The 25,009-nt window shown below is 41.0% G+C and overlaps 1 protein-coding gene across 1 annotated transcript in view; it reads left to right on the top strand.

The window, feature by feature from the left end:
* The window catches only part of HECW1 (HECT, C2 and WW domain containing E3 ubiquitin protein ligase 1), a 251,826-nt gene that overhangs the window by 220,451 nt on the left and 6,366 nt on the right, over positions 1 to 25,009 (top strand). The window contains exons 23-27 of the mRNA XM_030445676.1: positions 14,222 to 14,320; positions 15,764 to 15,893; positions 19,878 to 20,024; positions 21,439 to 21,553; positions 22,742 to 22,940. Of these exons, the coding sequence (XP_030301536.1) occupies positions 14,222 to 14,320; positions 15,764 to 15,893; positions 19,878 to 20,024; positions 21,439 to 21,553; positions 22,742 to 22,940 (690 nt within the window). The remainder of the gene's footprint in view (positions 1 to 14,221; positions 14,321 to 15,763; positions 15,894 to 19,877; positions 20,025 to 21,438; positions 21,554 to 22,741; positions 22,941 to 25,009) is intronic.

Here is a 25,009-nt window from a genome sequence, read left to right as displayed (position 1 = left end):
GATTTTCCTCTTCTGTTCAATCAGAATCTTGCCAGGAGCAACTTGTGCCCATTGCCTCGTCTTGTCTATGTGATTCCTTGTAAATAGGGAGTCTCCTTTTTGTTTTATAGCCCCTCTTTATGTACTGGAATATCACAATAAGGTCTCCCCTAAGCCTTCTCTTCTCAAGGCAGAACAGACCCAGTTCTCTCAGCCTCTCCTCATAGGGCAGGTGCTCCAGTCCTCTGATCATCCTCATGGCTCTTCTCTGGACCCTCTCCAGACTGTCCCCATCCTTTTGTACAGCAGGGACCAAAACTGAACACAATACTCCAGGTGTGGTCTGACAAGCACCGAGTAGAGCAGGATGATTGTCACGGTTTAACACTGGTCCGGCAATTAAACCGGATAACAGACGCTCTCTATTAATGTCTCTCTCCTTGATAAAGAAAGGAGAGAGAATAAGGGAGAGAGACTTAGGGGCTGGAAACTAAACTACACAGCTTTAATGAAACAGTAATGATAAATAGGAAAAATTACTAAATATATACAAATATACAGGAAAATGGAAACCACATTCCTCCCCCCTCCCCCCAGTAACTCTCACATCACCACCGAGGCTGCAGGGCAGCCCTGGGAAAGTCCAGGCTGGACTCCTGGAGTCAGCAGCAGTCGGGAACTGGAGGCAGGAACACACAGATATGGGCTGGCATGGATCAGGACCACAGGCAGATGAACGGACGGAATCCTCCCAGAATGCCGGGTGAAGAGAAGCAGGAAATCCGGAAATCCAGCTTGGCCCTCATGATCCCTCAAATTTATACTGAGTATGACGTATATGGGATGGAACACTCTGTTTGGTCAATTCTGGCATCTATCTTGTCTGTTCCTCCCCAAAGGAGGGCTCAGGTGGGACCTCTTTCTTCCTTCTGGAGGGTAAAAGTTTTCATCAGAGCTGAGCAGTGTCCTTGGCTCTGCACACCAGTCTCTAGCAGTAACTAAACATCAAGTGTTATCAATCCTAGAAACACACACTGTCTGAGAAACTTGCTGTTAATTTCAGCAAGTGCAACTACTTACAAGAGACTTAGCTAAAAGCAAAAGTACAAGACAGAAAATCACCTTTATCCTGGCCCTAACCAGGACAATGATGACTTCTTTATCTCTGCTGGTGATGTCCATGTTGATGCAGCCCAGCATCCTGTTGGTTTATTTGCTGCTGCAGCACATTGTTTGCTCATGTTGAGCCTCTTGTCCACCAAGACCCCCAGGACCCTTTCCACAAGACTGCTTTCTAGCAAAATGGATCCCAGTCTGAACTGCAAAACTGTTTTTCTTTAAATTCAGTTTAGTACATTATTTACCAGAAACTGCCTAGAAAGTTGAAGACTTGTGAGTAAAATATTTTTTGTACAGAAGCCTCCTGAAGACTACAAAAAATTATGGTATAGTCAGGTCCAGTGGCCCAGGTCCTTAGAAGCTGTAAATTGATTCCTGTCTGGAATGTACTGATGAAGTCTATTAATGGTTGTTTGAGCTGCCTTGGGTCAGGAGTTTCTTCATTCTGTTCCCATAGTTATCCTTCCTTTCTGCCCTGCAGTACCTCTCATTTTCTAGTCCATACTGCTGAACTATCAGAAAACTTGCATGTACCTCTACATCATACTCTGCAGGCAGATGCAAGCCTGTTTCACCAACTTTACATGCAGACATGAACCTGCTTTTGCTGTGCTCCAAGCCAACTGACATAGTTACTGAAACACTGAGCTAAGAAAATATATGCTACCTCCCGTCAGGGCTGATTACTTCAGGTTTGGCACTACCTTGATTGCTTTTACGTGCTCTGGAAAGCTCCCTTTGCCTGCACAGTGCTGTGTGGGTGTGCCCTCCACCAGACTGTGACCTTTCCTTTTATTTATTTCATGTAAATGAGAAACACAAAGGCATCACTATCAATCTCAAGTATGCCAAAGAATGAAGGATGTTGTTTTTCCCATTTTTTTATTTTAATAAACCCAAGAATCAAAAATGTTGCAGCCTCAGCTCTTTCTTCTCCTGAAAGAGGTTGTTTGGGTTTTTTAACCTGGTTTCCTTAGGAGTTGTGCCTTGTACAATTGCCCTGCCCCCTCCCTCAGACCGTTTTCTAGTCAGTTTGAGACCGATCTGACAAGAAGGTAATGTCTCAAAGACACTAATTTCCTAAAAGCTTTGCAAAACTTGTAGGTGAGTAGAGGACAGATTTGCAGAAGAGTGTCTCAGTGAGGGCAGACTCAACAGATAATCTGTTCTGTTTGGCCTCTTGACTGGCCAGTTACCACAAGCAAGCTGACTGATGGGTTGCAGGCACAGGCTGCAAACCAGCTATATCATCTTGCTCAGCTGCATGGGGATGTGAGGGAGAGCTGTAGAAGCTTAGTGGGAACAGAAGGGAGAAACTGGAGTGATTCCAAAGTGTGGGAAGTGTTAGCAGAGATGTATAGGAGGTATTGGAGCCATTGTAGTGTGGTAATGTAGGGCCATCAGAGACAGATCTATAGGAAACCAAGTTCTATTAATCCTGCTACACGAAGGATGACTTATTTAAACTGAAGTGTTTTTAAAGAAAGTGACAAATTTCCTCCTGACCTAATGGGTTGTATTCAGATGCTGACCAGCTCATAGGATGAATTTAGGCACATTCCATGGCTCTTTATAGAAACAGTGGAGACGTGTAGTCACAACATCTAAGCAGGAGGTCTGCAAACAGCCATTACTCCACTCCACTGACTGAAAATAGCTCTGGCAAATATGTCACCTGAATTAGTCATTTATCTCTTCAATATTTCAACTGTTGTGGCAGGCAGCCTACATATAGCCTAATACCTGTTCTATGGAGGGAGTCAGAAACTCTGAGTTTAGTTTTGGGCTCAAATGGGTCAGTTGTCTGGGCCTACATTTGGGCGAGGAATGAATCTAAAATACAAATTTTGCAGCCATGTTGAAGAGGCCTCTTTATGCTAAACAATGAATAGTAATCCTTTTTAAAAATTGATTCAGAAATAGTACCCCGCAGTGGGGTAACCAGCAACATCCAGTTGTTTTTGAAATTAGATTATTACCTTTTAGCCTTGGTTTCCATACAAAGAGATTTTCTAGTATGTAAACAAGTTAAAATCCATCCAGTGTACGCTAATGCTCTGAACTGCTTTGAAATTCTCAGATGAGACACCACAAAATAGCAAAGCATTTAATGTTACGTTACACTATAATTTTAATTATTAGGAATATCCTATTTTAAATAAATCAGGTTTGCATGATTTATTTGCCCATTTTTAAATTTAATATACCCAAGAAGAATCAAGAATGCTGTGACTTCAGCTATTTATTCTCCTTAAAGAGCTTGTTTGCATGAGAAACTTTCAAGTACTATTGTAAATCTTTTGGATAAGAATGATATTAAAATAAATATGCAGCTGAAATAATTTTGTAAGACCTTTTGATTATGTGAAAAGCATATGTTACTGAAACACCTTCTTGCTGCTGCACTGGGACCTCTCTCAATACCATCTGTACTTAAGTAAACTTTAATTTTTCTCCTGAGTTTGATGTATGCTATATCACATAGGACCTGCCTCAACAACTGGTTAATTATTTATTAAGGGAATTGGAAGATGAAAGGCAAACCAAACTGAAGGAGAAAAAAACCATTCTCCCTAACTGAGCTTCTACATCAACTATGTTTTTTAAAAAGGTTCTGCTTTACATTTTACCTTATTCCTGACTTTCTGACTCCTACTGGAGGATTTTTTTAAAGTGGTTTTGAGGGTCTGAACAGCAATGTCACAAGGGTTGAAAGAAGAAATGTCTCTCACAGGCTCTCCTCCTTTTTCCTTCTCTGAATCTCATCATGTCTAACACTGCTTCCATAATTAGAGTTTGGTTTGAGGGGAAGGTGAGTGTTGTGTTTTGTCGTGTTTTTTGAAGTCATCTTTAGTTTTTTGCCATTGCTTAAGGCTGTTCAGTCTTTTGCAACATTGCAAATTAAATTTGCCCAGAGATGGGAGGCTTCACACAACAATCTCTGTAGTGTCTCCACCTTGCATGTGGAGGAGGAGAAAAGGGTGAAATCCACACTGTCTCTGAGCATGTGGGCCTGCAGGGGAGCATCAGAGCAGGCAGTGATCGTGTGTTTATTTGTAGTGGCAAAAAAATCCCAGGGTGTGATGAATGTCCTCATATCTCTTCTTCCAGCAACATCAGAATGGGAAAGATGAGCTGTCACTATGAAATATTGCTCAGTAAACTTTCCCCTCCTTATTTCTCACTACATTTTATTCAGACTTCCGCATGGTAAAGTCAATTAGAGCAGCTGTAGACATTCCCAAACTCATGTTTTTATTAGGAAACACAATTCATACATCAAAAGAAACACCACTTGCAGAGCAGAATTGTTTTCAGTAAATCACCCAAATTCCTTTTGGGTATTTTTGAGCAGAAAAAGCATTTCTCTTTGGGTAGGTCTCTCCCTGCGGTATTTTGAAACTTAGAAGTTTCATTTGTCCCCTGAAAATTATTCTTCATTTCAGTTTATTACCTTAGTGTTACATTTAAATGCAGAAAAAGGGGAGATTAAAGATGTGAATGTATTTTAATGGAGGACAATGTCAAGTTTGTCAGCTTGTCGCAACTTGGGACAGGAATATCATTCAAAAACTCAATGAAATTATGGAGGATGGGAAAAATATTGACCTGTCCACCATCTATAAAAAAAAAAATGCATTTAGCAACAAGAGTGCAGAACCATAGATTCAGTGTCTTCTTTCTGACCGAAGGAAGATTTTACATTGTGACTTATGACTTGCATTCTGGAAAACACAGACTGGAAACTGGAATTATTTAATTTTATTGGAAATATTTATAAAAGATAAGTCAAAAATAGTCTTGAACTTCAGAACACCAATGCAGAGGTCCAGGTGTGATGCATTCTGCATGCTCCTAGGAGAGGATTGTTGCTGTCAGATAGCAGTGGTACTAATAAAAGTTGGAGGTGTTTAATAATTTGCAAAACAAGACATAAAATAGACTGGCAAACAGTCAATAGCTCAGATTCCTGAGCTTACTCAATTGAAGAACTTCATCTTGAGAGGCAGGGATCACTAACTGAATTGCAGCACTGTACAAATTCAAGCATAGGGTTTCTGGAACCAGGGTGGTAAGTCCATGAGGCCCTGCACTGCAGATGACCTGTTTGCAGCTAGCTCGAGAATATCTGCATCATGCTTCATGATGTGGTGTGAACATTCCTGGGTGCTTACCAGTGAGTTTATGATGAGCAATCTCTCTTATGCTTAAACAGCTCAGACAGGATGGAAAGGATGTTCCTTCTTTGAGTGAAAATAAGTCAGTTTTTGTGGCTTCAGTGTTTATATTAGCCCTTGAAGGAAAATGTACAGTCATTTGGCTTGTGCTTTTATGGCCCTCTTGTCTGGCAGATGACTAAATCTATGGATTTTCCCCTGTAGCTTGACTAGTTTGTTTCAACACATGGCAAAGCTATGGAAAGCGAATATAAATCATCACTTTATAAAACTTCACCAGTTCATGGGTTTACAAAGTGCCCCCCTGCCATCAGCTTTTCCAAAAGGTTTGGCTGGGGAATCAAAATCTCTTGATACAAATGTTCTTTAGGTAGCTTAAATAACAATCCATATTGTCTTGGTTTAATGCTGGGCTGGCAATTAACTGAATGGCAGCTGCTCTCTATTGATCCCCCTCTCCTCCCTGATAGAGAAAGGAGAGAGAATAAGGGAGAGAGACTTAGGGGCTGGAAACTAAACTACACAGCTTTAATGAAACAGTAATAATGCAAAGGAAAAATTATTAAATATACACAAATATACAGAAAAAACCCCACACTCCTCTGCCTTTCCCCCAATAACTCTCATGTCACCACTGAGGCTGCAGGGCAGCCCTGGGAAAGTCCAGGCTGGACTCCTGGAGTCAGCAGCAGTCGGGAGCTGGAGGCAGGAACACACAGATATGGGCTGGCATGGATCAGGACCACAGGCAGATGAAGGGATGGAATCCTCCCAGGATGCTGGAGCAAAACAGGGACGGAAAGAAGGGCAAAGGCAAAAGGCCGAACAAAGAAGGGGTTCAACCCTCGTGACCCATCAAATTTATACCAAGTATGACACATATGGGACAGAATACTCTGGTCAATTTTGGTCATTTTTCTGGTCTGCTCCTCCCTAATGGAGGGTTGCAGGTGTGACCTCTTTACTCCTTCTCTCTTTCCAGAGCATAAGATGTTCCTCAGAACTGAGCAGTGGCCTTGGTTCTGCACACCAGTCTCAAGCTGTAACTATAAACATCGAGTGTCTCAGCAACAGACACTGACTGAGAAACTCGCTGTTCATTTCAGCAAGTACAGCTACTTAAAAGAGACTTAGCTGAAAGCAAAATTACAAGACAGAAAATTAGCTTTATCCTGGCCAAACCAGGACACATGTGCATCAGCCTAGTTGATCCATAAGAAGCCGATCATAAACTAGAGATGATTTCCAAAATTACATGCTGCTTTATGGAAGGTTAGAAAGTAAAAATTGTGAAATAGACTAAACAACTAAAATGGAGTTGGGACTCAGAGGACTGATTCTCTTGCTCTCTCTACCATTTGTTTTCTGGATAACATTAGATAAGTAACTTTAGTTTTGTACTCAAGTTTTCTCACTTGTCAAATGAGATATTGGCACTAATCTCTGTAAGATGCTTTGAGATCTGCCAATACGAAATGCTGTGCAGGATCTGGAAATCACAGCACGTAGAGGTTTGTAGCCTGTAGTTCATACTTCAGTCTGCATATCCTCTATAGTTACTGAGCAGAACCAAAGGAGAGTTTTCCAGCAGTCTTATGGGCCAGTATGTTTTATCAGTACTAGCAAGAGAAGCTAAACTCTGCAAGCAGCCTGGTTTCTGATGAAGGTCAGTCATGTTTCTGTGCCCACGTTTTGCTGGGACTTGCCCTAGAGGAGCAGGATTATAAATGGTGTGTGAGGTTGATAGCTCTGCAAGCGGAGTTGGCCACTCCAGCACTCAGCCACAGTCCTCATCCAAAAAGATCTTTCATGGAACTTCCTTGTTGTTAGTGGAAAGACACATAGCACAGAGTTCTTGTTATAGAGAGACAATCTACTTTATAAATCTCCTTACTAATTTAAAGACTGAATTGGAAATCAATTCTCCATTTCCTGTGCTCACAGAATTCATGACACTGAAGCTGGCATGTCTGCAATGACTCCGTGCTGGGGAAATCCCACTGCTGGCTGTGCTCAGTTCTGTATGTGCTGGAATAACATTTGACACAGTTTAGCTGATGTGCAAGGAGCTAATACAGCTACCTCAGCTGGGGTTTTACTAACTTGGATGATTGTGATGCAAATACAGTTGTAACTTTTTGCTCTGAGTGAGCATATACCTGGAGCCACTGTCTGCTTAACTAAGGAGTGCTGATGCTAGCTGTTTGATAGACTGTGTTCAAGAGAAACCTAAGGGGATGCTGTGAATTTCCCTTATCTACATTATCTTTGCCCCTTATTTTTCTGGATAAAGCAGAGCAGCCTTCAGCTTTCCTGCTAAAATCATGCCTTTTTTCTGTCTTTTAACCTTTCCAAACACTTTTTTTGCAGTTGGTATATCCAGGATATATGAAAGATGAAACGATATTTCAAGTGAGCATGCAAGATAGCTAAGTTAGATTCAAAAGTCTTGAATCAAGTCTTATTTAACCTTGATTAGGTTAAATAAAGACACAATATGGTTTGCATTATCTCATTGTTTTTCAGTTACTGGTAAATTAACCTTCAAGAATGATCTGAGGTTTAGTTGCTAATTTAGGGTATATGAGCTCCAGACGTTAAGATGGACTTGGGTAGTGCAGGTTTCCATCGTGTGTAAGCAATAGCTCTTTTCCATGTGGTTTCTCCTTAGTACTGAGAAACAGAAATGTTGCATTCTGTTGACAGGTAGATCCAGAAAATAAAAGTGGGGCAAGCACTTGCTGGACTGTCAATGTTGCACTGGCCTTTTGCAGCAGAAAATTTATGCACAATTTAGCAATAAACTCGGAGGCTGACTCACCTGAACACATCAGTCATATGAAACTCAGGTGCCTAGCAAAAGTAAAAATATCTAAAGGAAGGCTGGCAAGAGAAGGCTCAGTTCTGTAGACCTATTAGAGAATTACCAGTTCAGGATTTGAAATCTAATGGAAGTTTATTTGTACCGGTCTGGTTTTCTCTCTGAAAATAATTTTCATCCTTTTTTTAATTAATTTCATTTCTTGAGTGCTGCATCTGTATTTCAGACATCTCTGAACACCCTCTTTGTATTTTATGGCAATCTGCAAGCAGGACTGCTGGACTGTTCCACTTTTCATACACATTACAATTGAGGCTAATGCTTTCTTAAATGAGAATTACAAATTTCCTTTAAAATACAATTAAGTCATGTAAAGGTTACAGGAATAGGAAGTGGACACAGTATTATCAAAGGGACATTCATGGAATATGCTCTTTCATCTTCTGATGCCTGAGCAAAGTCCTTTGGCTCTGAGTAGAATGTATCCTCTTTTAAGTCTCAGTAACATTTGCAGTGGCTATTGGGATAAATTCCTGTTGACTATAACTATTTAAAATCTATCAGTTTCCAGGCTGGAGTTCTGCACTAACAGTTGCTCTATGTTAGCACTCCTAAAAGTTTCCTTTCAATTTTAATTCAGCAAATTGGTTGAAAATGAAGCTAACGGAAAATTCTATGGTTTCATAGTGAAGAGGTACAGAGACTGCCCTTAAAAACTCAGTAACGGTCTGAAAACCTGGAATGAGATTTGACCATATATTACATAAGATGCATTTCCATATTTAGAACATAGCTCAAAGGATGTTAAAAACAACTCAGTTTGGTCAGGTGCATCATTACCATTCCTTCAGAGGAAGTGTGTGGGTATCTACAGTAAGGTCTCAGTGTGGTTAGATGTTAGAAGAGGCTGCATAAGTGGATAAGACTGCAGCACAACATTGGAAGATGCCACATAGGTGACACATTGTGTCTTTGTCTCTTGAATTCATATTAGATATTCATATTAGATATTCATATTAGATATGGATAAAAGAAAAGATTAAAAGAAAATGAGCCAGTAATAATCATAATACTCACTATATTGGAATTGTCTTCCAGGACTAATTTAGGAATTATTTTACCTTTTCTCTTTAATGTGCTGAGACTTTGTGGATTTTTGCCTCCTGGCCTTTTAGAGAGCCTTTCATATTCCTTTCACACATGAGCTCATCAGATTCCTGAACTGAAGAGGCATTGTGCTGGAATGCCACAGCATCCAGCTCTGAGCCTTCAGATAGGCAGAGCAAATTTGCCACACCACCAAATGACACAGCAGCAAGGAGGCGGTCTACAAAGCTTGCAGATGCAAGTTGGATAAACAGAATGGTGTTAGCTATCCCAACCTGTGTGGCTAACCTTCCTGACAATAGCTCACTTCATATCATCACATTAGTCCTTTCAAATGTTCTGTCATTTGTGTGAGTAGGAGTTAAATATGCACACCAAACTGAAGAAAGGCATTTGTTAATGAAGGCTGATAGAGGTGTGGATTTAATCCACTGCCAAGGCTTTGCAAAGATGATCTGACCTAATGCTGTTATTGCTCTGTAGAATTAGGTCATTACAGGACGTGTTGGTCATGTTCTGCACTGAGCCAGCACAAGGATATGTGCCTACACATCCCTGCTGTGTAGGCTTGACACACTGACAGTTTTGCTTAAAATTCATAGTATATCAGTTCAGGCAGAACTTTCTTGCATTTTCCTCTGTGTGTCATTCCCCTCTTTCCAAATCACAAATCACAACATTTTAGGTTGTGAGAATGAATTTTTAGTTTCTTTAGTCAGTAGTTTCTGGCCTTCAGGATGTTCAGGAATGTCTGCATAGCAATGGAAGTTTTAATTGTCCTGTGAAACAAGCTGTACCACAGCCCCTGTAACCCATGATACCTGATTTCCTATGAATTTGGATTTTGTGACTGAATTCTCTGTTATTTAATAAGATGCATGTTCGGAGTGAAGCCTTTCCCATGACTGGGCCCTTGTAAATTCATGGTTTTCAGATTCTCTGGTATCTAATAATGGTTGAGATAAGGTCCAAGCTCTCACACTGTGGAAGTACTACTCCAGCTGCATCTACCTGCCAAATGTCATTCTGTCCTAGAAGAGCTGCCAAGGGCAGAAGCCCTGTACTGCAGTGCAGCCTCACTTATTCAGGTTGCTTTTCAGATAGCCAAAAGTTCATCTGTACAAATAAACAGTCAAAAGCTTTAAAACTGGTGCAGCAGAATGTGTAAATGTGTCTTGCAGATGAGATTACTCATCTTTTCAGAAGTCTCATGAAAGTGTCATTTCCAAAGTTGATGTGAACCGTATATTATTAATCTCTCCTGAGCTCTTCTTTGAGTAATTTTTTCACAAGCTAGAAGCTGCTGCACACTTAAGCCCTGCTGATGTGTTTGAGTGAGATAAGGTTTGCAAGATTTTCAATTTTTTTAATCCCATCAGGAGATTCCTCTCTTTAGGATTTAAAGTTTCTCATACCACAGCCAACTTTGCTCACAAGGCCTGGTTACCAAAGCAGCCCCTATAGAATGATAAAAACCATTCTACCCTCATATGCACAGATTACAATTTTGTCAAGGTATATCCTTCTCCATCTGAACAGGGAAGGATTGTCATGTAAAGGAGAGCTGTGTTCATTCTAGCACTTAAGAGAGAGCCCCGTAACAGAGGGTCATTATGGGTCCTGCCTTACTCTGCTGATATATGATAAGGACCAGAGTAAATTAAATTTCCTATGACTCACCTGCAATTGGAGGTAAATTTGTTGCTCAGTCGCTGCTACAGCATACGGATTTGTCTCTCCTGGTGTACACAGGCATGCAGTAAGTGTGCAGAGTCCCACTGAGGAGAATAAGCCTGTTATTTTGCAACAGGCAGTTGTGAAAACAGGCTGTTTCAAGGGCACCTGCAGCCTCCAGGAGGAAAGGGTGTTAGCTGGGTAGTGTGGAAACCTCTGCAAATGGCTCAAAGAGTAGTTCTGTTAGAAGCCAGAAAGCAGGTGCACACAATGTCCTTTTTTGAGTGGACAAATGATGTCAATAGGCAGGCAAACCAGAGCACCTCTCCTGCTCATTAATTCTGGCTCTCATTCCACCATTTCCCATTCAGTAACTCCCTCCTGCCTTTCCTCTCTCTGCACATTACTCAGACTCAATCATTGTCTTTGAAAGGTGGGTGCTGAAGTAAAGAGCAAGAGCAAGACCTCACATTCCAAACCTCTCCCAAGATATCTTGTCTGTTAGAAAGAAATCAAACAAGCGTTTTGCACTTTCTTGGAAAGATAATTCTAAGTCAGGTTTGAGGAAGGTATGTGCCCTCAAGCCAGGATTTACCTCTGTGCTTCTTACTCTGTCAAGAAAACTTGGTTTTTGTGGAGGGACTGTCTCACCTACCTCTGAATATCACCAGTGCTCTAATTCCTTCAGGAAGAAATAAACCCAAAAGTCTGATTTTGTTTTACTGGCTTTTGTAAAGAGGTCAATTTGTTTCTTATTGCTTTTTTGTAAGTTTTAATGTATTTTAAGCGAGACTGTTAGCTTTGCTGATCATGGTGACAGCTTGATGTCACCACCCTACACATGCAGGTAGACTGTATAGTTGCTTCTGAGGACAATAGCAAACACATACGTTTTGTTCGGTATCTATTGACTTACCAAGGTCCATCTTTCTCAGTGAATTTCTAGACTACAGGGTCACCTATGGTCCCAGGCTCTGTTCAGAATTAACAAGGGGCAAGAGGACCTCTGTTTGCACCACTGTTCAGATCAGAGAGTGAGGTACATCTAGTCTGCAGAGATCTCTAAATTTTGTGCAGTGGAAGGGTTCGTGGGCTTTTGCCATGAAGCACAGAGCTGCCAGGAAATACACTCTGTGACCTGGCTTTTTTATCCATTGTATTGACAGGCACCAAGAGCGGCAATGTCTTGTTAATTATTTAATCACCTTTGTCCAGACTAGTTAGTACTGGAGTTGTTTTCCTACACAGTACCACTGCAAGGGCTGGGACTGTAGAACCATGGTCAGGCTTCTATTTTGAGTGAGACCTGTTACATCCCAGAGAGCTGCACATACAAGGTCAGACTGATGGACCACACAGCCTAGAGTTCTTCCACCCTCATCTGTGTAGGCTGACCCACCAGGCTTCATCCTTTCATGCAGAAGCACTGCCCATGGCCTTTACATGGGTTGCTAGAGTTCTGCCATAAGGCACTGATTCAAGCTAAACACCACCACCCTTTCATGTCAGCATTGCCTTCAAAGCCGTGTGGAGGTACAAAAGGGATACAAGCAAGAAAGAGGAAACCAGTGCTGTTCACACATTCAAGCACTTTCTTAGCAGAAATAGTGTTCCCAAATCCATGAGACTTCTCTTGGCAATTTATGCTTTACTTTATTCCAAGATAGGCTTCTGCCTACCCTATCCAGTAGCCATGGGGTGAGTGGTGTGGTGAGGAACACCCAGTGCTCATAATATGTTCATTCAGGATTCAATTGCAAAATGCATAGAGATGGATGGGGGAGGGGAGTGGTGAAGAACCAAACCAAAAAAGCCGACATGGATTATTTAGGACAAATGGAGTTGATTATAGATCCTGAAGGTGCTATAAAACTGATGGATTACAGCCTCAGCATTTCTGGGATTTGAGCTGTCTGGCTTCCACTGTACTTCCATTGTGTCACCTCCCCCTTCTTTTCATTGGTTTTTTCTGGAAACATTGCACTGGAGCAGAAGTGAAGTGAAGCAGGTCCTAACGAGACTCAGCAGCTGCCTGTGTTGCTGCTGTGGAAACAGCTGTGAGGCAGTAACATAATCACTCTTCTGTTACCAGTCAGCTGCATATCATAAGCACCTTTCTTGGATGCAAGGGACCCAGAGGCTGCTCCTATGGTGATGTAAATGCTAATTGGGCCCATAATATGCTATTTTGACAAACTAAGCACTTGTTGTTATGTCCCATGAGGATAAAGTTGACTGAATGGATATTCTGCGTTGCGTTTATTACAGTGAGACTCACATTTCAGTTATATGCAGAAGGGGTCATTGAACTGGTTCCTGTAGTGGAAGGAATGGTTTCTTGGCCTTTTGATCTGTTTCTAATATTTTATGCAATAAAACTTCACAGTGATGTTAATCAGCCCAGGCTTGGAATGCTTATATTTGGGATGTTGGATTATTTTCTTTTTCATGTTTACAAATAAGCAAGTTTTGGATGGGTGATGGGTTTTGTTTTTACAAAAAAACAAACTTACCTGGACTTACACCAGTTTTGTATTATTCTCTCTGATTTAAAACCAGATTTGATGGAAGAATATCTAATAAGTTGTAGAAGTCACTGAAATAAAAATTTAACAGCTTTTCATCACAGATCACAGATTGTAATGGGCAGGGCACCATTTTAATGTACTTGGAGCAGGACTAGGTGTTGCTGTTCTTAAAAAACAGAAGCAAACACAGGAGTATATAAATACTGAAGACAGCTGAGCATCAGCATTAACAAAGTGGCCTGATGACAGCTTGCTTGATACTTATTTTAATATGTGGCCTTGGTCACAAGTTAACTTGTTTGAACTTCAGTTTACCCCCTATAAAGTCATCTCACTACCTGTTAAAGTACTTTAAATCCCCACACAGGAAAGCCTTGTCAACAGTCACAAACTGGATATACCAATTCACCAAATGTCCTTTGCAGCTGTTGTGATAGCATGTTTTCTGCTGAGGTCTGGTGGAGTATTACAGTATTTTACTGGCTAAATATTGTGTTTGATGGAGTCAGTCTATATCAGAATATTCAAGTAAAGGACATAGAAGATGAGTCTTCAGAGCAATTATTGATTTGGCACAGGGGAAACATACAACATGCCAGCTACACATCATGGGTACTGTAGAAGATGGGTCAAGAAGAGATCAATTACTGATCAGAGGTGTGACAGGTGATGTTAGGTGTCTGCTCGGACAACAAGGAATGCATTCATAAATGTAAGAAACTAAGTCAGAAACACAGAACAGTTGTTACCCATGTAAGTTTCTGTGCTGAATGCCTTGCTTTACACTTCATTTACTCTGCATTTTTATGTCCCAGGTTCAGGTTCAGCGGTCGTATTCTTGGCCTTGCTCTCATTCATCAGTACCTTCTTGATGCTTTCTTCACAAGGCCATTCTACAAAGCACTCCTAAGGCTGTAAGTATAAGCATGCAGCCAGGCATGAATCATGCAAAAACAGGGATCCTGCAGTGAGTTCTACAGAGGCACAGACCCTCATGAAGTTACTTAGAGAGTTTTGACCTTCAAGCCTTTTCCACTGTTTGTTGGTTGGTCTATGAGAGAAAACAAATGTGTTTTAATTCTCCTTTACTTTCTCCAAGAACTTCCCTTCATAAATACTGACTATACTATGCTGATAAAAATGCATAATGAGAATGACATTTAGGAACACTCCTGTGGAAGTACTGACCCATAATACCAGAGTGTGTTACCATCAGTGTGACTACTGATGAAAAATTATCAATTAAAATTATTATTGGAAGACTGCAAAGAATCTTTGATAGAACATAACAAAACAACAACAAAAGAAAAGAAGAGGGACATACTAAGAAAAATACATATTTTCTCATGCCTTACAAATGGAATAGATTTCCATTCTAAACACAGCTCAGATGAGTTAGGAATGCTAGTGTAGATACATGCAGTGAATGTTTCATGCTAGTCTTCTACTGTCATTGACACTAGTAAACAGAAGCTACCAGTAATATATTACTTTCAGTGTCAAGTTTCTCAGGTTAACTTTAATTGACAATCTGTCCCTCTTTAATTAATAGACTGCAATAAGGCAAGATACTTAAAATTTGTAGAAATAAGAAAAGCTGTAAGCCTAGACTTAAATGAAGTAAGAGCAGAATAAAGCTTAGCTAGTATAGTTTTACCATTTAGGATTATTCCAAATCAGCAAAGATATTTGTCTCAACAGTCTTTTGTGTTCTTTAACTGTATTTAATTTTTTTTTTTTTAATCAATTAGTGTTACTGGGGACCCAATACTCTTATCTGTACTTTATCTGAGCTAGTCTGGAAACAGCCTGAAATCTGGAGTGCTCCCTGCATACTTACTGCCCATTTAGGGGATTTGTAACCAGGCTTCCCTTAATACACCTGCCCTTATAATGAACAAGGTCAGGTCCTAGTGAGCAGAAATTTAGGCTGCCTGCTCTGCCTTCTTGTCAGTCTTGTGTGCACCCCTTGAGGGCGGTAGATACATGGAAGCAGCCAGGCACAGCATGGTGAGGCCCATCCGGGCTGAAGGTGAGGATGTGCTCTGAAGTGCATTGATGGCATCCTGAATATTCATGTAAAGGTGAACCTCAGGGGTGCCTTCTGTCAGCAAATAATGCAGCCAGCAAACAGATTTGGCCTTGAGCCCAGCCATGCAAAGCAGACAGTTGCAGAACTGCTTTAAGAGGGTCTATGTAACAGACTTTGATGTTAACATAACCAAATGAACAGCAGCTTCATGTTTGATCTCCAGCATAAATTTGTTCTTAGTACTACATTCTTAGTAGTAAGTCACCCTGCCAATAGTCACGGGCTCATATATTTAGCTACTTCTTTCTTATTGCCTCACAATCAGGCCGTGTGATTTAAGTGACCTAGAGTACCTGGATGAAGAGTTTCATCAGAGCTTGCAGTGGATGAAGGATAATAACATCACAGATATCCTGGATCTCACCTTCACAGTGAATGAGGAGGTGTTTGGACAGGTGAGCACAGTTATGCAAAAAATCTGAAAAGCAACTTTGAGGCTGACAGAGTTGATCATGATGAACATATATCTGTCAGAACAGATCCTTTAGCCTTTCAATAACATTTTCTTCTCCTGCCTTCTGTTTCTTTCAAGCCACCTGTTTCAGTGCAGATGTTTATTCTTAGGGTATATAATAAAAAATACCAGTCCCCCTAAAGCCTATTGAGCCACACTCTGATGAGCATGAGGAATTCTCTGAAGTGGAGCCCGTCTCTCCAGGGTGTAGTACACACAGATGTGGCATTCAGTGAATGCAAGCTATGTAACTTAAAGCTGATGGGACTGAAAGGATGGGGGATTAGGAGGGGAGAAATACACTTGGCAGGTGGTGTAAGACCTGGTAATTGTCACCATTATTTTGTCTGGTATGTCCCTCTTAGAGTCTGTGTCTCTTACTTACCTTGAACCTACTCAACAACTTGGTATGTACATCCATTTATTGTGCTTTCTGCCACTCAGTTCTACCTTAGTCAGACAGTTCTCTTTAGCTTAGCTGGTCTGGATAACTGTAGCCATAAAAAGGGCACAGCCTGCCTTGTGTACAGACTGGCAACCAGAATATGTGTCTCCTGTGGGATTCTTATGCTTGCACTGAAATCCTGGTGCTCTTTGCTGTTGGAACCTGTTCTAGATTATAAGTGTCTCTGGAAAGCCTTGAAGGGACCCAAGGCAATATTCAGGACAAGATTTGGGACCTTCATGGAGAAACTGGAAACTGCAGAGATGCAGAACCGAGCTGACAACATACTGCAGAAGGTCAAGGGGGGGGAAGTTGACACTGTATGTCTGTTCCTTTCCCAAGTTAAAGGGAGCAGAGAAATCAGATGGAATATACAAAGAGTGGCTCTTAGTCCTTGAAAATAAATTTGTCTGGATGAGTTTGCTCAGAGCTAGGGTAGCTCTGTGAGCTAGGAGAGAGTTAAACTAATTTCTGAGGGGAGGTATTCTGTCCCTGAGAGTAAGAGGGTTGCTCCAGTATAAACTTGAGAGTAACAGAAAGCAAGAAAGACTTCAGGAGGCATTTTCAAACCACGGTTTAGTCTGCTGACAGTGCAAGGTCACGAGGAATGAGCAGAGTCAAGAGTGGATGAAACAAAAAGAATGGGGAAGAAGGACTGAAGTAAGAGGCCTCAGTAGGAAAAGTAATACTGTTTTTCCACAGACCTAAATGCAGGGTTTTTTCACAGACTTTGAGCTGAGAGCTTGCATGACATTCAATTGACAGTACAGTGTTTTCCCTGGAAGGTATGGATATATAAGGCTAATACACAAAGACAGAAACATGCAGAGGTATTCACAAAGACAGATGAGACAAACTCATGTTTACATTGAAAAACTACAAAGATTAATAAAACTCCTGAATTGCCCTACTGCATCTGAAGGTAACATTTGGTACAGTAATTACCCGTTACACCCTCCCCAAAGAAAAGAGATAGACAGTTAGATAGGAATCTGTTTTGGAAGATAAGAGATAGCTCCAAAGAGAAAAAAAAATCACAATCTGTTGTAGATATTGTGATATGAAAAAAACCAAGCCAGTATAAGCAAGATTTTTATGCCAGTTCACATGTTGTCTAGAACTTTATTTCACATATAGTAGGTACTAACTTTGCTAGATCTAGTGATGGGTTACAATTGTCAGAATCCAGGAGTCCTAAGTGAAAATGAGATTTTTTTTTTTCCCCTTCTGAAATTTGCTAAATGCTGACAGCAAATAACAAAGAAATTGCAGTCATGTTTTATGGTCAGAGGTGGACCCTGGCTAGAAATTCTTGCATGCCAAGGGTATCTCACCACATAAATGTCATCTGAACATTGCCTTGCTGGATGCATGTGCAAGTGTAGATCACAGTGGGAACTCTGCTAATATTTGGGAAGCTGGAAGGGTTGTGTGAAGGAGCAAGAAATAGTGGCTCTTTGAGAAGCTGCGTGTTAGGTGGGTTACAGCCCTTTTGTCTTGGTTTCACAGTTGTTACTGTGGACCTGTCACTGCTTCTTTCATTTTTATTTTCTTGTCTCATCTGATGTGTATTTAGTTTTTAAGCCTTTTGGGCCAAATCCTCTTTCTTGGTACCTTTTTATTAGAATTTTACTCCTGAGAAGTTCTAGCCTTCTCACACACTGGAGCCCAGAGCACTACTGTTATAGCAAAGATACGATATCAGACCAAGAATTACACATTTTTACTGGTGGGGATTGGATGCCAATTTGAGCATTTCATTTATGAGGCAGAGAGAGGTGTACCCTAAGTACTTTCTCATACTTCAGCCCAGTAGAAAATTGTCTTTCAGGCCTGTCTCTGAGCTCCGTACGTGGATACAGCCTGTTTCTGAGCCCTGGCAATTGCTCCAGTCAGGCAAAAGGAATGGGCTTTATTGTTTAAATGTCTGCTACTCCTGAAACCTGATTCTGAATTCTTGCAGACAACTGTGGTTAATGTCACTATGAACAAGAAAGAAAAATCAGGTACATATTATTATTGATTGCCTGCTTCCAATTCTAGATAACTAATTATATTTGTAATTTTATGGATAATGAGAAGAAATCGCCAGTATGTCCTGGTGTTTGTGGGAAGTCTTGTGGGAGATTTACAACATCTGAACTTCATGCTTGGAGCTAGAAAACCTTTAGTCTTTGGTTTTGACCGATGTATCTTAATGACACACAGTCTTGAAGAGTACAACGTGGCAGGTGGGGCAGAGCTTACCCTCTAAATGATGCAGTATTTTTTTTATGTGGTGATTTACATTTGGGAATTTAACCTGAACCAGCTAAGAATTCTGAACTCTTCACATCCAACCTTACTTGTCCTTGCTGTTTTTCAACAAAGGTACAGATTAGGTGACTCATTGAGTGTTTCTATAATTCATAATGTCACAACAGGTCCCTCAAGCAAAATGACCTAGATGCTTTATATGCTGTGTGCTACCTGTTGGGATAGTAAAAATATTATAAATAATAAAAATATTATTAAAATGGTACCAATAATAATAATGTACTATGCAGCACATTTACTATCTGTGCTAGACATCATTGCTATAGCAGCAGAAAACCGAAGAGAGTAAAAACATTCTTCTGTTTAAATCAAATAGCTGGAATGTGAGAATAAGTGCAAAATAAATATTACTTTCCATTGAATGTGGGGAATATGTTCTTGTTGAGTGGCATCTAGATTGATTCCTTAAATCCCTTCTCAATCATAAGTAAGCTAAACAAATGAATTATTGAAATGCAATGAAATGCTATAGCTCTTGGTTTAAAAAAGCCCCCAAAAGTTATTTACGGTGCAAACACTTCTCAGGTTTGGTTAGTTTATTTAAAATTCTGAATCCCACACTGAATATAATTGTCATCTGTGCAGGGTTCTGCATCAGTCTTGTTTGGTGTATTGGGGGTCTTCATTTTGTGATAATTTCTTTGTCTACTGGCATTTCTGAGTAAACACTTTTATTACCACTTTTTGCCTCAGAGACTAGATGTACCTTCCAGTTGTCAAAACAGGCTGCCTATTCCAGTATTGTGTTTGCCTCTCTGTCCTGTAATTTCCCATACTGTTGCTTGGGTAATCTACAGCTAGCAGCAAGATGGTATTGTTGTCATCCCCTTTGCAGCTCCTAAGGGAAAAAAAAAGAGGAAAAGGATGAAAAGGTGGGCCAAAGAGGTATATTTTATGTGGCTTAGGGATGGTCCTCTCCAAATCAATCTTTGCTGGTACAGTTTAAAGTATCCTGAAGGACAGTCCAGCTTCAGCTGGGAAATAAGGGCTAAGGAGGTGTCCCTCATTATCCTTTTTGTTTCTACTGCAAATGGATAAGGCACCAGGAGGCCAGAAGTGGAAATGTGGTTGTTATATTTTTACTCACATTTTCAAAGTAAACTTAAATTTGAAACACAGTGTGGTCCACACATTGCAACACCACTATTTGTCTTCATTTTGCAGGTTACAGAGAGAGAGTTGAAATCAGGAGGGGCAAATACAGCAGTGACAGAAAAGAACAAAAAAGAGTACATTGAGAGAATGGTTAAGTGGAGAGTAGAACGAGGAGTGGTTCAGCAGACAGAGGCTCTGGTCCGTGGCTTCTACGAAGTAAGTAACAAAATTATATTTTCACAGTCTCCCATTCCTCTTCTGAATGAGATTACCCCGTGCTTAAACTGTACTGAACCAGTACCCTAAGAAATAGCTAAAGAGACACAGATGGCAAGGAATTGGATTGCCTGGATCTGTAGAGACAGGATCTTTGGATATGTCTGGTTTAGCATTAAGCATGTAAGCATTAAGGGAGAAAGGAAAGAAATATGTATTCTGAGTATGATAAAGCAAAATGATAAAAAATTAGGAATGATACTGCTTTCCTGTCACAAAGTAAGAGAAAAAGGCACTTGCAGATTTTTTTTTACCCTGCTGTGATATAAAAGAAGGTTGTGAATAATTGTACACTTCAGCGAGGAGCTGGTGTGACCATGCTATGTCTGTAGGGATTCATTCCAGTAAAGTTGGTCCTAGATCACAGAATCACAGAATTGTCATGATTGGATGCCTGGTAGCTTGCCATGTTCATGAATGCTGTTCCATTGTTGTCCCTGGATTTTGCTAATTTATGTCTGCTGAAGACCTGGATCTGAGAACACTCTTTTTGGCAAAGCTGCCACAACTGCCAAAGGCTGGATGAAAACCTGTGGCTTTGCTGACCCAAGAAATCATCTGTTCTTGCCCATAACTAACCATATTCAAGCATGTATCTTGTCCTGTCAGCTGTATAATTTGATTAGAAATTGAGGGCTGTCTTGCAGAGGGAAATAAAATGAATAAATGGCAACCTGTGAATATGAAATAGCAGAGAATGGACACATAGAGTGATACCGGTAGCTGCAGGCAGTGGTGCAGTGACATTTACTGGGGATGGAAGGCAGTGAGGGTGGCTTTGCAGCTGAATAGACTCAGTCAGCCCTTTTCTGTAGAGAGGTTGGCAAAGGGACTCCATACAGTTTCCCGCAGTTTCCTGAAGTGTGCATATGTTTTGCTGGTCTGTTCTCCCTGGGAAGACTGCAGGCTGTTAAAGCTTTTGGTTCCACAGAATGAGGAAAGAGGACCTCAGCTGCATCCTCAGTGGATGAAGACCCTGAGGGCATTCCTACGCAGTTGTAATCAAATTCCACTGTGAAACAAATATAATATAAATTGGCCAAATTACAATTCCAGTCTTTGTTTGACTACCAAAAATCGCTTGTAAGAGTGAATGTAACAGTGAAGAATGTTCCACACAGATTGTGTTCTGTCGTTGTTTCATTCTCATCTTCATCAAATCTCACATTATCATTGTTTACAGCTCAGAACATCAGCAGACCCCCTGAAGAAGAGCATAGATTTATCAGCAGAGGAGTGAAAGTTAGCTGTCAGCATGCAGACTTTGTCAAAATAAAAAGCTTACAATCAGAGCCATAGGTTTACAAGACATTGCAGTCTGAAACTGTGCTTAATGGTGGGGTTTTTTTTCCAGGTTGTAGATTCCAGGCTTGTCTCTGTTTTTGATGCCAGAGAACTGGAGCTGGTTATAGCTGGCACAGCAGAGATAGATCTGAACGACTGGCGTAACAACACAGAGTATCGTGGAGGTGAGCTGCCTGCTGATGCTAATATCTTTACTGTTTCCAGTCTAAAAGATGATGTCCATCTTTTCCTTCTGTCTTTCCTAAGAGAAATGCCCTATTTTATTCAGGGTGTTTTTGTGAAGACTAACTCATGAGATAAAATAAGTAAGATATCAGGCTTGTATCAACAGATGTGATAATACTGAAGTTCATTCTGCTACTTCTATCCAGATTTTACCCACTCAGTTCCCACTGAGTTAACAGGAGTTTTGACTATTAAGGACTGAAACGGATTTGCAGTATTAGATTTAAACGTTTTTTCCTCAAATGACTGTGAATGAACTCCTGGCCTCAAAGTAGTATCCCAAGTCCTCTTGGCTTCAGTAGGAAGCTGAACTCAAGGGCTGAATCTCACAGCTCCCAAACGCACTTCAACAAAATACGGATCTTGTTTAACTAGCCCCTCAACCTAGATTATGCCAAGTAGTTATTTTTTTTAACTTGTTCTCTAGTGCTTGGCCTGGTTTTGCTTTAAACACTGAGAATGATTTCTCCAGGCTGGGTTGAATGATGGATAAATGTGAAATCCACCAGTTCTGCATTTGTGAAGTCCCTGAGGTTCACATATCTTTGCCTGAAACACAAGGTTTAAGTCTTTGCTTCTCACTGCCCAGCCTTTGTGTTACCTTGAAATAGCAGTTTACCAGAAGCACAGCTTGTCCCCCACATTATTCCCATATTTTTTTTCTGTTTAACAGATGAATCAGATTTAGCCTGGGTTTGTGCTGGCTTTCACTAGCACAAAGCAAGGCACAGAGCCTCTCAGGTGGGAAGTTTGCCAGTTTGCCAAACACTATGTCAATCCAAAAGAGAATGTGTTTGGGAACCAGAGATTGTTAAGTCATTAGGACTCACACTGTGTGGCGTATTACAAACGCAGGTAACCCCCACTTCCTGCCAAAAGATTTGTGGGAGGCCAGTGTAACCTCAAATATATGTTTGAGTTTCAGGGTTTCAGATGAGTTAGTAATATTATAATACCCACAGCTAGGACAAGATGGGGGCTGGGACCTAGTGCTCTTCAAGAACAAGATGCATTGTTACACGAGGATCTGTTCAGTAGGAGATCTACTGCCCCAGGCTAGTGGGACATATTTTGAAATTACTCTTCCCTCTTAGAGGGTCAGGTTTAATTTTCCTCTCTTGCTTCAGGTTACCATGACGGACACATAGTAATACGGTGGTTCTGGGCAGCAGTGGAGAGATTTAACAATGAGCAGAGACTCCGGTTGTTGCAGTTTGTCACTGGAACATCAAGTGTGCCATACGAGGGCTTTGCAGCTCTCCGAGGGAGCAATGGGCTACGGCGCTTCTGTATAGAGAAATGGGGGAAAATAACCTCCCTCCCCAGGTATGTCCCAGGTAGAATGCAGAAATGAAAGTGCTGTGAGAAAGATGAGCCTGGTACTTTTTTTTTTGTGTCTCTCTGCCTGTGAAAGATAACAAATACAGTAAGGATATCTTAAAGCAGCAAAGAAACAATTCTCAGATTTTTATGTAATTACATTCAGAGAAAGGATTTTCTTTTTGCTGCCTTTTTTATTTGCAGGCTCAATTTAAGCCACTTTGAATCCTGGGAAGTGGTTAAGATAAAATTTTCATAGGTCCAAACCTGTTTCTCCTATTTTCATTCTGGAACAGATCCGGGGCAGCAGAACCTGTCAGCTGATTCTGTTCCCTTTACTCACTCACAAGTAAAAATCTTTGTGAGTTTATGAGGCCATGGAAGCCAGAAACTGTCTTTTGAGTTTTGATCAGAGACCTAAGTGTAATCCCTTCATTTGCTTTGGTGGTTCCACTTTTTCATCATGCGGAAACTTAGTGAAGGAACTTGAGACCATGTGGTGGTAATACTCAATTTGTTACCTCTAGTTCAGTCAGCCAGCTAGGAGGAATTGAGCCTTAATGTCATACTGAGTCAACAGACTTCACAGTGCTTTCCAAAGGGGAGGTCTAACTCCTCTTCAGAACAAAGGGACTGGGGCACAAAGGGATGGTCTGACTTGCCACCCAAGAGAGCTGTGGCACAGCCAGCAATGTATTCAACTTCGAGTTCTTCTCCAGCACTTTATCAGTGACCCACACTCATCCTTTCTCACTGAAGTGAGTCACCTTTTCATGAATGTCCTTACAGTTGCCTGAGGCTCTGCCCCACTGAGATTATTACAGAGCTTTTTTCATGGGTCAGCTTCTCAGCACTTCTGAGATACATGACCCTTTCTGTTAACATTTGCCCTCCAAAGGATGCATTTTTCCTGCTCTTACGATTTGCGTTCAGCTTCAGTCCAAACCTTTCATGGCACAGAAAAAAAATCTCTTCTCTCAAACCTCACAGATCCATCCAGTCCATTAAAGGCTCTAGTCCAGTTTTCTGGTTACTTGCCATCCATGTTGTTTACCCAGAAGCATACTATCATGCATGGACTTGAGCAGACCTCCAGAGTCCTCTGCAGAGGGAAGGTTCAAGTGTGGTCACCCTGTTAGTGCAAACCTGGGCAAGGTCATGCTTACCCCATGGGGAAACCCAGGAGCTGGACCAGGGTACTATATCATCAGGCATTCTGGGCTGACATCTTATGTGGACTCTCTCTAAAGTCAGGAAAAGGGAAGTAAGTGCTTTTAAGGCACAATTCATCTTGCCTGAACACAAACTTGTTAAATAGCTATGCTGAATCACTCCAGGTACATTCTGATTTATGACAATCAATTATAAAGACTCTACAGAGACTATATGGAGAACTAGAGCCTACATGAAAACTAGATGTAGGCACTGAGATTTAAAAACAGATGAAAACATGTAAGGTCAGTGAGATGACTCATGCTCTCTGAGCTTCAGCCAGCAATGTGGAAAGAAAAGCTGCATGCTACTGTTTGTTATGCATAGGCCTGATCCTCCTTTTGCAGCATATTTATAGTCTGGTTCTATGTAAAGGTTTTAGAGCTGACCAAGGGCATTCCTGCCCTTGTTGATGAACAAGTAGACAGGCAGCAAATGGAAGTCACAGACTTGTGCAGCAGTTCAACAGATCTCCCTTAGCTCTCCCTTTGGGATTCAAAGGGGCAGGAGGGGAGGGTGGACCTTGACACATTCACAGAAAATGCCCTGGGCTGACCCATCAAGTTCTCAAAAGGTAATTGGCCTCTTTCTGCTCTGCTTAACTTTCTTTGTGAACCCAGGCATTACTTATGTTAGCCCCCAGATATTCACATTACCGACTTTACATTTGCTGCTGATCACCCAGCTTGTTGCTCTCCCTGAAAGAGGCCTCTTTTCCAGGTGAAAGTTGTTAGCACCTTTTAGAAGTCTTAGAGCTCTGCATTCATTTTAGCCAGGGGAAGGAGAAACAGCCCTTGCTCGTGGGGAATAAACAGAGCTTGATAACTGTGAATTATTACCTGCATTTCTATAAAATTATGGGC

This window comes from Calypte anna, chromosome 2, assembly GCF_003957555.1.
Source record: "Calypte anna isolate BGI_N300 chromosome 2, bCalAnn1_v1.p, whole genome shotgun sequence".
NCBI classification, from domain to species: Eukaryota; Metazoa; Chordata; class Aves; order Apodiformes; family Trochilidae; genus Calypte; species Calypte anna.
The sequence above is the reverse complement of the archived record's forward strand: the minus strand, read 5'-3'. Positions and strand labels throughout refer to the sequence as shown.